The 14,127-nt window shown below is 37.4% G+C and overlaps 1 protein-coding gene across 7 annotated transcripts in view; it reads left to right on the top strand.

The window, feature by feature from the left end:
- Positions 1-14,127, top strand: part of HELZ (helicase with zinc finger) — a 249,829-nt gene that overhangs the window by 51,226 nt on the left and 184,476 nt on the right. For 5 of the 7 annotated variants that reach the window (XM_072645464.1, XM_072645471.1, XM_072645469.1 and 2 more), the window contains 3 exons: positions 5,863-6,090; positions 6,812-6,848; positions 13,662-13,786. In XM_072645464.1, the coding sequence (XP_072501565.1) occupies positions 5,881-6,090; positions 6,812-6,848; positions 13,662-13,786 (372 nt within the window). In that variant the 5' untranslated portion in view covers positions 5,863-5,880. Of the gene's footprint in view, positions 1-4,864; positions 5,031-5,862; positions 6,091-6,811; positions 6,849-13,661; positions 13,787-14,127 lie in introns of all 7 variants that reach the window. The other 2 variants (XM_072645466.1, XM_072645467.1) reach the window with 1 other exon arrangement.

Consider the following 14,127-nt stretch of genomic DNA (forward strand, 5'->3'; position numbering starts at 1 on the left):
TTTGGAGCTTTCCAAACACTGAGCTAACTAACTTTGGCAATGTGTGTGTCAACCTTATTATCAATGTGTACATCCCTGGATGTACAAGCTAACTTATCCACAGCATTCAAAACTTCTCCATTTGCTGTAACTGATGGATCAGCATTGTATGTCAATTTCATGACAACATGCTTGCTTGGGTTCTGGATAATGGGCAGTGCTCTCGTGCCTTCCCAGTCACCAATGGAGTGGAACAAGGCTGTGTGCTTCTTTCCATGCTTTTTCGCATGATGTTTTCAGCTATGTTGTCAAATGCTTTCAGTGAGGATGAACACAACATCAAGGTTAGCAACCACACTGATGGTGAGTGTTTCAACTTGAAAAGAGTACAAGCCAAAACCAAAGTGGACGGTGTGTAGGTGCATGATTTTCTGTTTGCAGATGATTGTATACTCAATGCAATCTCTGAAACTGAAATGCAACGAAGTATGGATCAATTCTCTGCTGCTTGTGCTGATTTTGGTCTAACAGTTAACACCAAGAAAACACAGGTGCTCCATTAGCTGTCACCACACCATCCAAATGTGGAACCAGCAAATGGATAAAGGATATAGTTTGTTGTGAGAAAAGGGTCCAGGATAGAGTCCTGAGGGGCACCCAGAGGACATGATCCAGCAGGGCAGTCAGGTAGCTTGGAGAAGAACTGGAAGAGAGTGGTGTCCTGAAAATCTAGAAAGAAGAAAGTATCATGGAGGAGAGAGTGATCAATAGCATCAAAGGCTACAAAGAGGTCAAGGAGAATGTGGATTGAGAAAAGGCCATTAGATTTGGCAACTAAGAAAACTTTAGTAATTTTGGAGAGAATTTTTTTGGTGAATGATGATGTTGGAAATTGGATTGTAAGGGGTTAAGAAGAGAGTAAGAGGAGAGACAATAAAGGCCCCTGTTATAGATAGCCTTTTCAAGGAGTTTAACTACAAAGGGCAGACAAGATATAGGATGATAGTAGGAATGGAAGGGTCAAGTGAGGTGTTTTTCAGAACGGGGGAGACATGGACATTTTTGTAGGCAGTGGGAAGGAGTAGGGCCCTTTCATCCAGAGAGACATAGGAAATGGTAAAGAGAGGAGAAGAGGGAGCTCATGCATGGCAAATGGGCTCAGTTTTTTCTGGCAAAATTCTTTCAACTAAGAAAGTGGGGAGAGGGGAACTGTTGAAGGTTTGAGGAAGGATGAGAGGGTTTGGAAAAATTGCTGTGGAGAGTAGGATAGTGAGTTGATAATGAGTGACCTCCTTGTGCAAGACACTCTATTTTCTGACCCAGGGCATTTTCACTGGTTGTTCTTCTGTGCCTGGATTGCTCTTCTTCCTTATCTTTTCCTCCTATCTTTGGCACTGGATTGAGCACTGAACCTGGAGTCGGGACGACCTAAGTTAAAATTTGACCGTAGACCCTTACAAGCTCTTTGATCCAGGGCAAGTCACATAGCCTCTCTGTGGAAATAATAATAGCATGTACCTCACAGGATTGTTGTGACAATCAGATATTTGTAAAGTATTTGTCACAGTGCCTGGCTCATACTAGGCACTATATAAATGCTTATTACCTCCTTCTGATCCTGACTTTGTTCAAGTCCTAGTTAAAAATCCCACTTTGTACAGAAAACTTTTCCCCATACTCCTTAATTTGAATGTATTCTCTGTTGATTATTTGTGATTTTTCCTGTATATCGCTTGTTGTTTGTACATACTTGTAGACATGGCTTGCCCATTAGACTCTCCTTGACAATAAGGATTGTCTTTTACTTTTCTTTGTATCTCCAGTGCTTGGCATAATGCCTGGCACATAGTAGGTCCCTAATAAATATTTCTTGATTGACTGATTCAGGCTTGACAGAATCCCCACATTTGTGTACATGGATGTCCTCTTCTGACCAACTTGGAGGGGATTTGTATCCAAGTGAGTTAATGCCATATACTTTCTGGTCAATCTTTCCATGTCATTATTGAGTAAATCTCTTTGTTAAAATTTACATGATCTGTGAGTGATTCATTTAATTCTAATTCCATCCTGTAACCTTTGGACTGGCTTGTATTAGGTCTGTTTCTGAGCATTTGGTATAGCGAGCAGAATTGGTCCAGAATAGTCTTGCATCTGAAGTGGGAAAGGATTATGTGGAGGGACCTTATATAGGAAGTCCTCTCAGTGGGACTGGGAGGGGGTCTTCACTGACTCTGTGGAATTAACCTACTAATTCATCCAAAAATGATGACAGAATAAGGGTAACTCCAGGGCTCGCATTCTGTGATTGTTACTGATGGTCCTAGGAAAGTTGTACTGATAGAATAAAGAAAATAAAAATAAACGGTTAGTAAATTAGAAATGGACTTGCATGTGTGTTTTTTAAAGTTTCTTTTTTTTTTTAACTTTAAAAAAATTTTTTTAGTTTTCAGTTTTCTGTAAGCACTTCCATAAGTATTAGATTTTCTCTCCCTCTCCCTTCTCTCCCTCTCTCCCTGAGATGGCATGCAATTTTATATGGGTTCTACACATATGTTCTTATTAAATGCATTTTCACATTAATCATGTTGCATAGAAGAAATCATTTTAGAATGGGAGAAACCATGAGAAAAACCCAAACAAAACAAAACATAACACAAGAGAAAATATTCTGCTTCATTCTGCTTTCCAATTCCATAGTTCTTTCTCTGGATGTGGATGGCATTTTGCCTCGAGTCCTTTGGAAATGTTTTAGGTCCTTGCATTGCTGTGCAAGGCTAAGTCTACCAGAAAAATGCCTCGCACTCTGTGGTTGTTACTGTGTACAGTGATCTCCTGGTTCTGCTCCTTTCACTCGAAATCAGTTCATATTAGTCCTTCCAGGCCTCTCTGAAGTCTTCCTGTTCATCATTTCTTATAGCACAATAGTGTTCCATTACATTCATATACCACAACTTGTTTAACCATTCCCCAATTGATGGGTTTCCCCTTGATTTCCAGTTCTTGGCCACCACAAAGAGAGCTGCTATAAATATTTTTGTACATGTGGACCCTTTTCCATTTTTATGATGTTTTTGGGATACAGTCCTAGAAATGGTATTGCTGGGTCAAAAGGTATGCACATTTTTGTAGCCCTGTGGACATAGTTCCAAATTGCTCTCCAGAGTGGTTGGATTGTCTCGCAGCTCCACCAACAATGAATTAGTGTTCCAACTCTCCCACATCTTCTCTGACATTTATCATCTTCCTATTATGTCATGTTAGCCAATCTGATAGGTGTGATGTGGTACCTCAGAGTTGTTTTGATTTGCATCTCTCTAATCAATAGTGATTTAGAGTATTTTTTCATATGACTATAGATAACTTTAATTCTTCCTCTGAAAACTCCCTATTTGTATCCTTTGACCATTTATCAATTGGGGAATGGAATGTGCTTTTTTTTTTTTTTTAAAGAATCACATCGTGAAGTTGAGATGTAGCTCATTAATCTAGTAATAGAGGGGGAGGTAGGAATTGACCAATCCTGGCTGGCAGGTCTGTTTTCTGACATAAGATCTTGCCAGAGAATGTATTGAACTCTGCAGAGATCAGGACTTTAAGAGAAGAGAGTGTGAGAGTAAGAAGAATGGATACTACTCCCCAACAGTGAGGGAGCTTCAAACCGACCTATAAATGTTACCATTCTGTGAGACCAATGCAGAATATTTTTTGGTCATTGAATTTTCTTGACTTGGTGATCTCCCAGAGGATTTACTTATGCAAAGTCAGTTAAATTAGTTTGAAGTCCTGGAAGGGAACTTCACTCTGACCTTTTTTATGTGACTAAGGTATGGAATTTCACTGACCTATTGAATGAAACTGAGTTAGTTGTACACCGTTTCCTACCTGCTTTTCAGCTTCCTTTTGTGTATTGTCTCCCATTAGATTGTAAGCTCTTTGAGGGTCAGGACTGTCTTTGCTTTTATTTGTATTTATGTCCCCAGTGCTTAGGTACTTACTAAGTGTTTATTGACAGAGTTCTTTTTTGAGCTGTTTGCTTGATCAAGGTTTGTCAAGGGAAGGGGTAAAATTACTAAAAGATTGTTTTGGTAGACTGGTTCTGTGCTGCTCCACCACAGTTGCTCCACATTCTATGGCCATCCAGTGTGAGGGGCAGTTAGGTGATGATAATAATGACAATAGCAACAAGAGCAGTGACAACTAGCAGTTGTACAGGTCTTGTGAAATACCTTAGCATTCTCTCCTTGGATTTCCCTGCTTTGCAGAAGAACTCTACTTTAGTAGTGTCAGGTTTTCCCCTAACCCAACTCTACAGGCATAGGCAGACTAGCTGGTGATATCTGAGCAGGTGGCTGACATGCAGCAGCTCTGAGCCCAAATAGGAATGGGGGCATTTTGGGAATGGTATGATGAATGGCAGAGTGGTGACATCCTTCTTTGCAAGAATCTGTGAATGCAGCTTCTAGAAAGTGTTGTCGCTAAGAGGATAGATGACCATTTTATGAGTGTATGTATGTTTGTGTGTGTGTGTGTGTGCGTGTGCACACGTGTGTGTGTAATGCTATATTATGACATGTGGATGGGGCAAAGCGCTCAAGTGTAGGCTCAAGTATTTCTGCCCTACAGAGTCTATCTAAGGCTTTTTCTAAAACTCTCATCCCACTTTATGTTTCTGAGCTACCGAAGTCTTCATACATATCTGATATGAGTCCCTGTAGGTCTTCTAGAGATAAGGCCATTATAATTGTAGGACTGTGGGAGTAGGGGTGGGATTGGGATTGGAGGTCATATGCCTAAGTCATGGTGATCTAGAAAAGGAGGTGGGTGTTCCTAAATATATAGAAACCATGTCATTTTAAAAAATATTTTATTTTATTTTTTTCAGTCATCAAGCATTTAGTTTTTTCTCCCTCTCATACCCCATTGGAAAAAAGAAGAAAAAGAAAATCCTTGTAACATAAGCATAGTCAAACAAAACAAATTCTCATATTGACCATATCAAAAAATAATGCTTCATTCTTCACATTCATCTATCACCTCTCCATCAGGAGGTGGGTACCATTCTTGTCATTGGGAAAAGTGTTGGTATTGACTCAGGTCCTGTTACATGCAACAGAGTTATGACTGTTTAGTCATACTATAAATAAATTCAACCTATGATGAGGATTGATGACTGTCATTGAAATGTTATTACCCATACTGTGGTTCCACTATTCTTGATGTTAGTTCTTTGTGACACACTGTGAATTGTAGATTTAGAACTCTGTTTGCCTATATAACTTCTTTGCACACACCCACTCCCTATTGTGGGGCTCCCAGGGATCAAACCAGTTAGAACCAATCTGTCACTTTCTAAAACTGACTGAACTTGGATTTTCATTAGTAAAGGAGGGAAGGGTCTGTGCTCTAATGGGGGCCAGCTGTTAAAGCTGCTTTGATTTTTTTTTTCTTCCCCCCTGACATTGCCCATGAAATAGACCTGATTACTAAGACCAGAGTCATTTTGCTTTTGAAATGAGAAGATAAATTCTGGGGTATTTGGTCCTTGTTCTTCATATTTGGTTAGTTGGGTACTATATTTCTTCAGGGAACAGTTATATTTGTTGCTGTCTTTTCTTTTTGTTGTCTTTGCTTCTTTTCTGTACTAATCTCTTCTTTTAGTGCTGTCCATGCCAGGCCTTGTGCTTCTCTAGGGTCAGCGTTGTATAGTAACAACTAAAAATATGAAATCCCATAATATTTGTAAAGTATTTAGTATAGTTCCTGCCACATAGTAGATGCTACATAAATGTTAGTGTTGATGATGATGACTCCATTTAAAATGTAACTAGTTATGATTAATAATGTATATTTGATTTCTTCTCAATTTTTTTTCCTCCATAGGATTTTTGTTCCTGAGTCATGGCAGACAGAAGACCTGAAAAATCATGTGAACAAGCATGTGAATCTCTTAAAAGGCAGGACTATGAAGTGGCAGTGAGACATTGCACAGAGGCCCTTCTTTCTCTTGGCCAGTATTCCTTGGCAAACTTCACAGAGACGTGCCCATCAGAAATAGAACGCATAAAAATTGAGAGTCTTCTGTATAGAATTGCCTCATTTTTACAACTTGTGAGTAAATGTTGATAACTGTGTCCTTTTGTAGCTATTAACATAATGGACCATGTGAAAAAACAACAGGCCCTTTTTAATGAACTGTGATCTGCAGTTGGCCCATCACATGGCTCAGGGGATATGTGAATTGGTTGATACAAAAATTATTGGTTGGTAAATATTTTTTTTCCAAGTAACATTTTTGAACCTTGACTATTACTATTGAGCCTTTTAAAATATCAATATAGCAACGGTGTAATATTTATTGTTGTGAGCACAATAGCTCCCAATAGTAGGTTGCCACATAAATGTTTGTGATGATGATGACTCCATTTTACATGTAACTAGTTGTGATTAATAATGTACATACCATATACAATGCTTCAAAATTTGCAAGGCACCTTATAAATATTATCCCCCTTTTCCTCACAACAACTGGGGGAGATAGATACTATTATTTTCTCCATTTTTACAGAGGAGGAAACAGAAAACTTAAGTGATTTGGCCTAGTTAGTAAATGTCTGAGGTCAGATTTGAATGCAGGTCTTCTGATTCCACGAGAATATTCTGTTCACTGTACTGTCTAGCTGCCTCTATGTCATTTAACTGTTTCCTGTGAAGATTATTTGCAACATTAAACTTTAAAGCATAAAGTTTTACTTCCTTTGCTGAAACCTATGAAACAAAATATAATTCTTCAAAATTTTAAAATAACACGTTTATATTTTTTGCTTTACAGAAAAACTATGGACAAGCTGATGAAGATTGTAAGCATGGTATGTTTAAAATAAAAACTTTCCAGAATTCGTGTTTGAATGAATGAAAAAAAAGCAATTATTAAGTGTTTATCATGTGCCAGACTTTGTGCTGTGTGCTGGAGATAAAAATTGTAAAAAATAAGAGGTAGTTCCTGCCCTCAAGATGTTACATTTTAATAAAGAAAGACACCACATGAAAGGAAAGGTGACCAGGAAACTATTAATCTGGGGTGGTGGAAAGGCAGGGAGATGGGCACCCTGTGGATAGGCAGAGAGTAAAGTAGATAGCCTTGGTAGGCTATAAAGTTGAGGGATGGTCTGTTATCAATGGTGGGCTAAGTGAGCTAGTTTCTATACAGTAATGATTCCATTGGGTTGGACCCTAGAGCAAGAGCTGTAAGGATGAATTGCTTAATTTCCCTAATGATTGGGGCATTGGATTCAGGAAGATCTGAGTATGGAAACACAGATCACAACTCTTGGTGGGAAGGGTGTTGTTCTAGCATGCAAGAGGAGAGATGGCCTGGTTGTCTTAGTGGTGTGTAAATTAATTAAATTTTGCAGTGTCTTTTTTTTTTTCTTTCCTTTACAAATTCCAAAAGTGACTGAAATAAGAAAAAAACAACTTTTTTTCTTTAGTGGCTGGTGATTCTCTTGGGAAGTGACTTTTTATGCATTATCAGTGATGTATATACCTAATTGTTGTTCCTATTGAATGGGGGATTTTGATTAGAGCCAAATTTTTATTTAAGTGCATATGCTGAGTAGATGTAATTAAACTTGATGAATTGAGAGAATATGGCAACTTTACCTAAAAATGTCATTTTCCTATTTTAAAATGTGCGTAGCCAGAGAGATGAGATTAAAGTTTGGCCTCATTCTCTATTCTTTTATGCTGTCAGGAGTTTGAGACTAACAAGATTCTTGCTTTTTGAGTACTGAGTGAATGGGAATACTTTTCCTTTTGCTTCATTGCTAACTCACAAAAATGAATGCGGGCCTGAAAGTGAGCCAATAGTGTACACCCATCACAAGATTTGTGTCCAGGTTCAGGGCTATGCATCATATATCTAGCATCATCAAGGATTTTTGCATAAGAGAATTTTCTACCTAATCTCTTATTGCCAATGGAACGAAACATTCTATTGAATACCAAGAGACTAGCTATGCATCTACAGAAGATGTAGGGCCAATTGGTAGACTTTTTGTTGAGGATGAGAAGGGTCATTGCATTGTTATTGGTTCTTGACCCTAGCCTTGTGCCCCAGAAAATGAGAACTATTAAAAATGAAGTTGGGAACGGAGTAGGGATAATTCCCCCTGTACTGACTCCTTTTACCCATCTTGGCCTTACCTGGGGATTAGGACCAGGAGGATGTATTTGTGCAGGGTGGTGTCTTCCCAATCAATAAACATGTAATTAAGCAAAAGAGGCAAAAGGTAGTCCCAATCTAAAGAGGGAAGACAATATACAAATAATAATTTACTCAACAGACTTTAAACAGGAAAAATAAGAAATAATTAAAAGAGGGAAAGCACTAGAATTGAGAGGGGTTAGAGAAAGGTTTTAGTTGAGACTTAAAGGAAGCCAGGGAAAGACAGTGTTCCAGGCATGTGGCACGGTCAGAGAAAATGCCTGGAGTGGAGAAATGGAGTCTCTTGTTAGTGGAACATCCAGGAGGCCAATGTTGCTAGATCAAAAAATACACATTGGGGAGTAAGATATAAGAAGTCTTGAAAAACTAGGAGGGAGCTAGGTTATGAAGAGCTTTGAAAGTCAAATGGCATTTTGTATTTGTTCCTGTAGGTAGTAGGAAACCACTGGAGTTTATTGAGTAGAGGAGTAACATGGTTAGACTTGTGCTTTAGGAAAATCACTTCATTGGCTCAAGGAAGGGTAAAGGCGAGGAGAGACTAGAGGTAAGAAGTCCCACCAGAAGTCTGTTGCAGTAATCAAGGTGTGAGGTGATGAGGGCCTGCACTACAGTGTATAGAGAGGCAGTATTGGAGGAGAGAAAGGGTTGTATTTGAGACAGGTGAAATTGATAGGTCTTGGCAATAGCTTAGATGTGGTGGGGTGAGAGAATGAGGACTCCTAGATTGTGAACTTGAGGGATAGGGAGGATGATATTGCTCTCTACAAGTAATAGGGAGGATGGGATGTGGGGAGGGTTTAGGGGGAAAGATAATTTCTGTTTTGGACATGTTGAGTTTAAGAAGTATAATGGACATTCAGAAGTGTTTGAAGCAGGTGGAGATGCAAGATTGGAAGTCTTTTGGGAGTTTGGGACAGGAAAGGTACATTTGAGAATCATTACCATAGAGACTGTAATTAAATCCATGGGAGTTGATGAGATTATCAAGTGAAGTACAGCAGACCCAACAAATGGTTTCTAACTGTGGTTGGAAGCTCTCCAATGAGAAGGAATCTACTACTTTTCTAGGCAGCTTATAATACTTGGGGTTTTCTACCTCTTTGAACCTTTTCCTCCCTGCTACTAGTTCTGCCCTTTTTGGCTAGGCAGAACCAGTTTAGTTTCTTCCACCTGATAGTCCTACAAATATTTGAAGACAATTGTCATTTCCCCTTAGTCTTTTCAGGTAAACATTATCTATCCCTTTCACAGCTTCTTGTGTATCTATCTCAAGGTCTTTCATTATCTGGATATATTCCAATCTTAATAATTTTCTTTATAAAATGTGGATAGAATGGAATACTGTATTCCAGATATGGACTCTCTGGGGCAGAACACAGATATTTCTCTAGTTTTAGATACTATGCCTCTAATAATAATGATGATTATGATGTTGATGATGATAGCATTTGTAAAATGCTTTTAAGGTTTACAAAGCATTGTCCTTATGTTATTCCATTTGATAGCATAAGATAATGTTAGCTCTCTTAGCTGCCATATTTCACTGTTGATTCAGGGAACTTGAAAATCTAATCAAGTGGTATGTTGGCTTTGAAAACTGAAGTGCAATACAAGTAGTTCCCAATTAATCCAGTAAATCCTGTGAAGTAGTTGGTTGCATTATTTGTATTCATCTGGCATGTCATAGGATTCTGGGCCTGGAGTCAGGGAGACCTGAATTCAGATCTGGCTTCAGACACTTACTAGCTGTGTGACCTTGGGCATGTCACTCAACTTCTGTTTGCCTCAGTGTCCTTAACTGTAAAATGGGTATTATAATAATGCCTACCTTATGGGGTGTTGTGAGGAACAACTGAGATAATATTTGTCAAAAAGCACAGTACTTGGCACATAATAGGCGCTATAAAAGTGCTTGCCCCTGGAGTCTCCATCTGTATTGGAAAGAAACCAGTGACCAAATTTTACATAATTTTATCTTGGAATAGAGTGAATTAGAATACATGGGACCACTTAATTAGATTCCTCCTGTACTATCAAGGACCTAGCTATATAAATATCAGTTGTTGATATTCCTGCTACTGATTATTCCTCTAAAATCCCCAAGTCTTTTTTTCTAGTGAGCTGTTGTCTAACTGTGCCTAACCTATTTTGTATTTGTGATTTTTTTGAAGCTAAGTGTAAATTTTTATCCCTTTTAATTTCATCTTACTAGATCTGGCCAAATGTTTTAGCTTTCTAAGATCTTTTTGAATCCTGTCAGCCAATGTGTTATCCCTCCCAGCTTCCTTCCTGTGGGTTTTATAATTATGCTATCTATACTACCTTTTATCTAAACTATTGATAAAACTGTTAATTAGCATGAAGTCCCTGGGTCACTTCACTAGAATGGAGGAAGTTTGTAGTGCAGTGGAAAGAGCATTGAATTTGTCTTCAGATAACCTATATACAAATCCTACTTCTGCTTTTATTCCTTTTAGCCTTTCTCATATATTAAATGAAGAGGTTTGGACTATATAACTTCTGTGGTCCCCTCCAGCTCTAAATTTATGATCATATCTGTGATTTCTGCGAGTTGACATCAAATGATTGAAGACTATTCTGTCAGTCTCATTTTTCATCCTGTTCCAAATTTACCTAATTGTCCTATTTTCTAACCCATATATTTTTTATCTTGTGCTCAAAAGCAGTTAGATTTTGTCACATGCTTATTTGAAATCTGAATATGATATTGGATTTACAGTATAGCCCTGTCAAAAATGGAAATGATATCAGTATTCAATAACCAGATTGTGAAGAAATGATGTTTGTCATCTTTATGATCACCATTTGACTTTCAATATTTTTTTTTTTTTAAGGCAATCAGGGTTAAGTGATTTGCCTAGAGTCACATAGCTAGTAAGTGTCTCATGCTGGAATTGAACCCAGGTCTTTCTGATTCCAGGGCCAGTGCTATATCCACTGCAACATCCAGCTGCCCCTTCAATATTTTTTTAAAGAAAATGTTCACCAGGAGTCACACTTGTCCATAGTTGGTTCTTTTCCCTTTTTTGAAAATTGAGGTGATATTCCTATTATTGTTTTGTATGTCTCTGGTTCATCTTTTTTGTCTTCTGATCTTTGAAAGACGGTGGCCAGTGGCTCAGCAACTATGTTGGTTTGTTCTTCGATTTTCCTGGGGCATAGTTCTTCTTAATTTTAGTGACTTGAACTCATCAAGGAGTGCTAAGTAGTTTCTTTTTATTTTCTTGCCTATATTGTGCTGTATATTATCATTATATTTTGTGTATATATATATATATAAATATTATATCTACATTATATATAATATATATTATTATACTCTATATTGTCATACACAGTACATTATTATACTGGTTATCAACTGCTTATTTTAAATTTTTATTCTATCCCTTGAATTCTTAAGAGAATTCTCTTTGATAGAAAAAACAGAAACAAAATTAGAGTTGAATAGTTCTTTTTTTTTCTTCACAGACAGTTATTAAATTATATTTTTGGCATTATGGCTAAGAAGATCCTTCACTTTTGCTGTCTTTAGACTTCCTTGATATCCTACCTCATTTTCTGCTTTTAGAACTCCTTTCATTTATTTCTATCTCTACGATATCTCCCATATCTATCTTCCACTTCTCTATTTCCTATCACCTTTGTATAATCTGTCACTACCATCTGCATAGACTCTGCAATAACCTCCTAACATGTCTTCGTACCTCCCGTGCTTGTCTACTATAATCCATTCTAAATTTTGCTTCCAGAACAAGCTTTCTTTTGCATAGATATTAAAAAATCTTCAGTTCCTACCTTTTGTCTGATTGATAGCTAAGTCTATCACAATCTGGTTTTATCCCACTCTTCCCACCTGATATCATATCTACATTATGCTATAAACAAAAAGCATGCATTACCACTCTGTCCCTTAAATATACTCTCTGCTTGCCTATTTTCATGCTGTTGGTATTGTGAAATAGTAGAAACAACAATTTTTTGGGAGTCAGAAGATGTGGATTTGACTCCTGGCTCAAATCCATTCTTTTACCCACTATTTGACCCCAAGCAAATCAATTATCCCTGAACTTCAATTTCCTCATCTTTGTAATGAGGATAATAATATAAATACTGCCAAATCACAGGAATGTTATGATGATATTCTGTCATAACTTTTTAAGCTCTGTATGCATACTTTTTATGACTATTGCTCAATTTTTTATTCCTATGATTTCTTTCTTTTGTATTCTTACCCATCTGTTAAAACTTCTGTCCATTGTCAGGTCTTCCATGAAGCCTTCTTTGGCTTCCATCCCCCATTTAACAACAACCTTCCATCTCTTTCATCTACACAGCACTTTGTTTCGCAACTTTGTGACACAGTCATATTCTTGGGATTATAGAAAAATAAATTTCAGAGCTGGATGGGACCTTAGCAGTCACTATTATTTTGTTATAATTATTTATATATGGGCTATATCTATACCTCAGTAGAATAGGCAGAGATCATATCTTATCTAAACATTACCTGTATCATCTCCATGATAAGGCATTTAGTAGATGTTTGTTGAATTATAGTTGGATAGGTTATATTCAAGATAGCTCCAGAAAACATCTTGAGACAAAAAGTCCAAACTAATAACTAAAAGTATTTCTCACACCCTACATCCTAATTTGCTTTCATCCATAGTGGGTAGCATACAGTGACCATCAAGATATTGTTTTAGGCCAACATTAGTAATTTAGTATGCATTATTTGATTGTTCCTTTTCAGAAGTCCATATTAATGGCTAGTAATTGGTTTTTCTGACTCAATCATGAAGTATAAAGCTTGTTTATAGGTAAATCTCATGGAAGTTTAGGGTGAAATAATGATTAATGGAATTTTTCCCTGGAGGCATATTTAAACATGATACTGAGCAGCTGCACTTGAATTTTCAGTATGGATATACCCTGCATGAAGTCTCACTGATGAGTAATTTCATTGGTGTTTAATATTAATTGGAATAGTGATGGATTAGATCCATCATTTCATTTGGTATAGGGGACTTGTAGGAGTGCAGGGATGCAATTCATAATTTTAGAGTTCTGTAGGGCTTTGAAAGCTTAAGTGATTATCTAGGGTTACTAATCCATTGTGCTTCAGAAGCTGGGCTTCTGGTAGGTCTTTCTGATTCCAAGGTCAGGTCTCTCTAACTACTGTGCCATAAACACATTCTAATAATTTTTACTGTCATAAAATTTAATCTCTCAGGTTTAGATTTACTCCTTCTCAAGGGCAGGGATTTGGACAAGATGGACATGAGCACAACATGACCCCTTATTTCTAAGAGAAGCATAGACATCTGTCAGTCTCTTATTTAAGAAGACATAATTAGGATATAGTTTTAATTTTGTAGTCAAGAAAAATTTACATTGATTACTATGATTAATGCTTGATATCTTATTACAGTGTTGGGAGAGGGATTGGCCAAGGGAGATGGCTCATTTCGAGCAGTGCTTTGTTGCATGCATCTTAAAGGAAAACTCCAAGTTGTCTCTAATGTTCTTTCCAAGTCACTGATGGGAGAGTCTCTGGTAAGTTGATGAGATCTAATTTGCTTTCCTGAAGACTAATTCATGCTTAACTTTTGTCCTAGGCTTGTGGGGCTCATTCCAAGATTTGGAGAGGTAATCTGGCTCTCCTATTACTTCCCTAACATTTAGCAGCAAATACTCTCAAAGAACAATTATGTAGTAGTTACTAAAAGGTGAAAAATAAAACTGATAGACAACTCTTGTATATTCCATTGACATTTATCAGTTAGTCAGCAAGCATTCATTAACTTTTTACCATATACCAGGGACTGTATACACCAAGAACTAGCAATAAAAAGTTTGTACCCTCTAAGAGCTTACATTCTAATGGGTAAGACAAT

Source organism: Notamacropus eugenii, chromosome 2 (genome assembly GCF_028372415.1).
Source record: "Notamacropus eugenii isolate mMacEug1 chromosome 2, mMacEug1.pri_v2, whole genome shotgun sequence".
NCBI classification, from domain to species: domain Eukaryota; kingdom Metazoa; phylum Chordata; class Mammalia; order Diprotodontia; family Macropodidae; genus Notamacropus; species Notamacropus eugenii.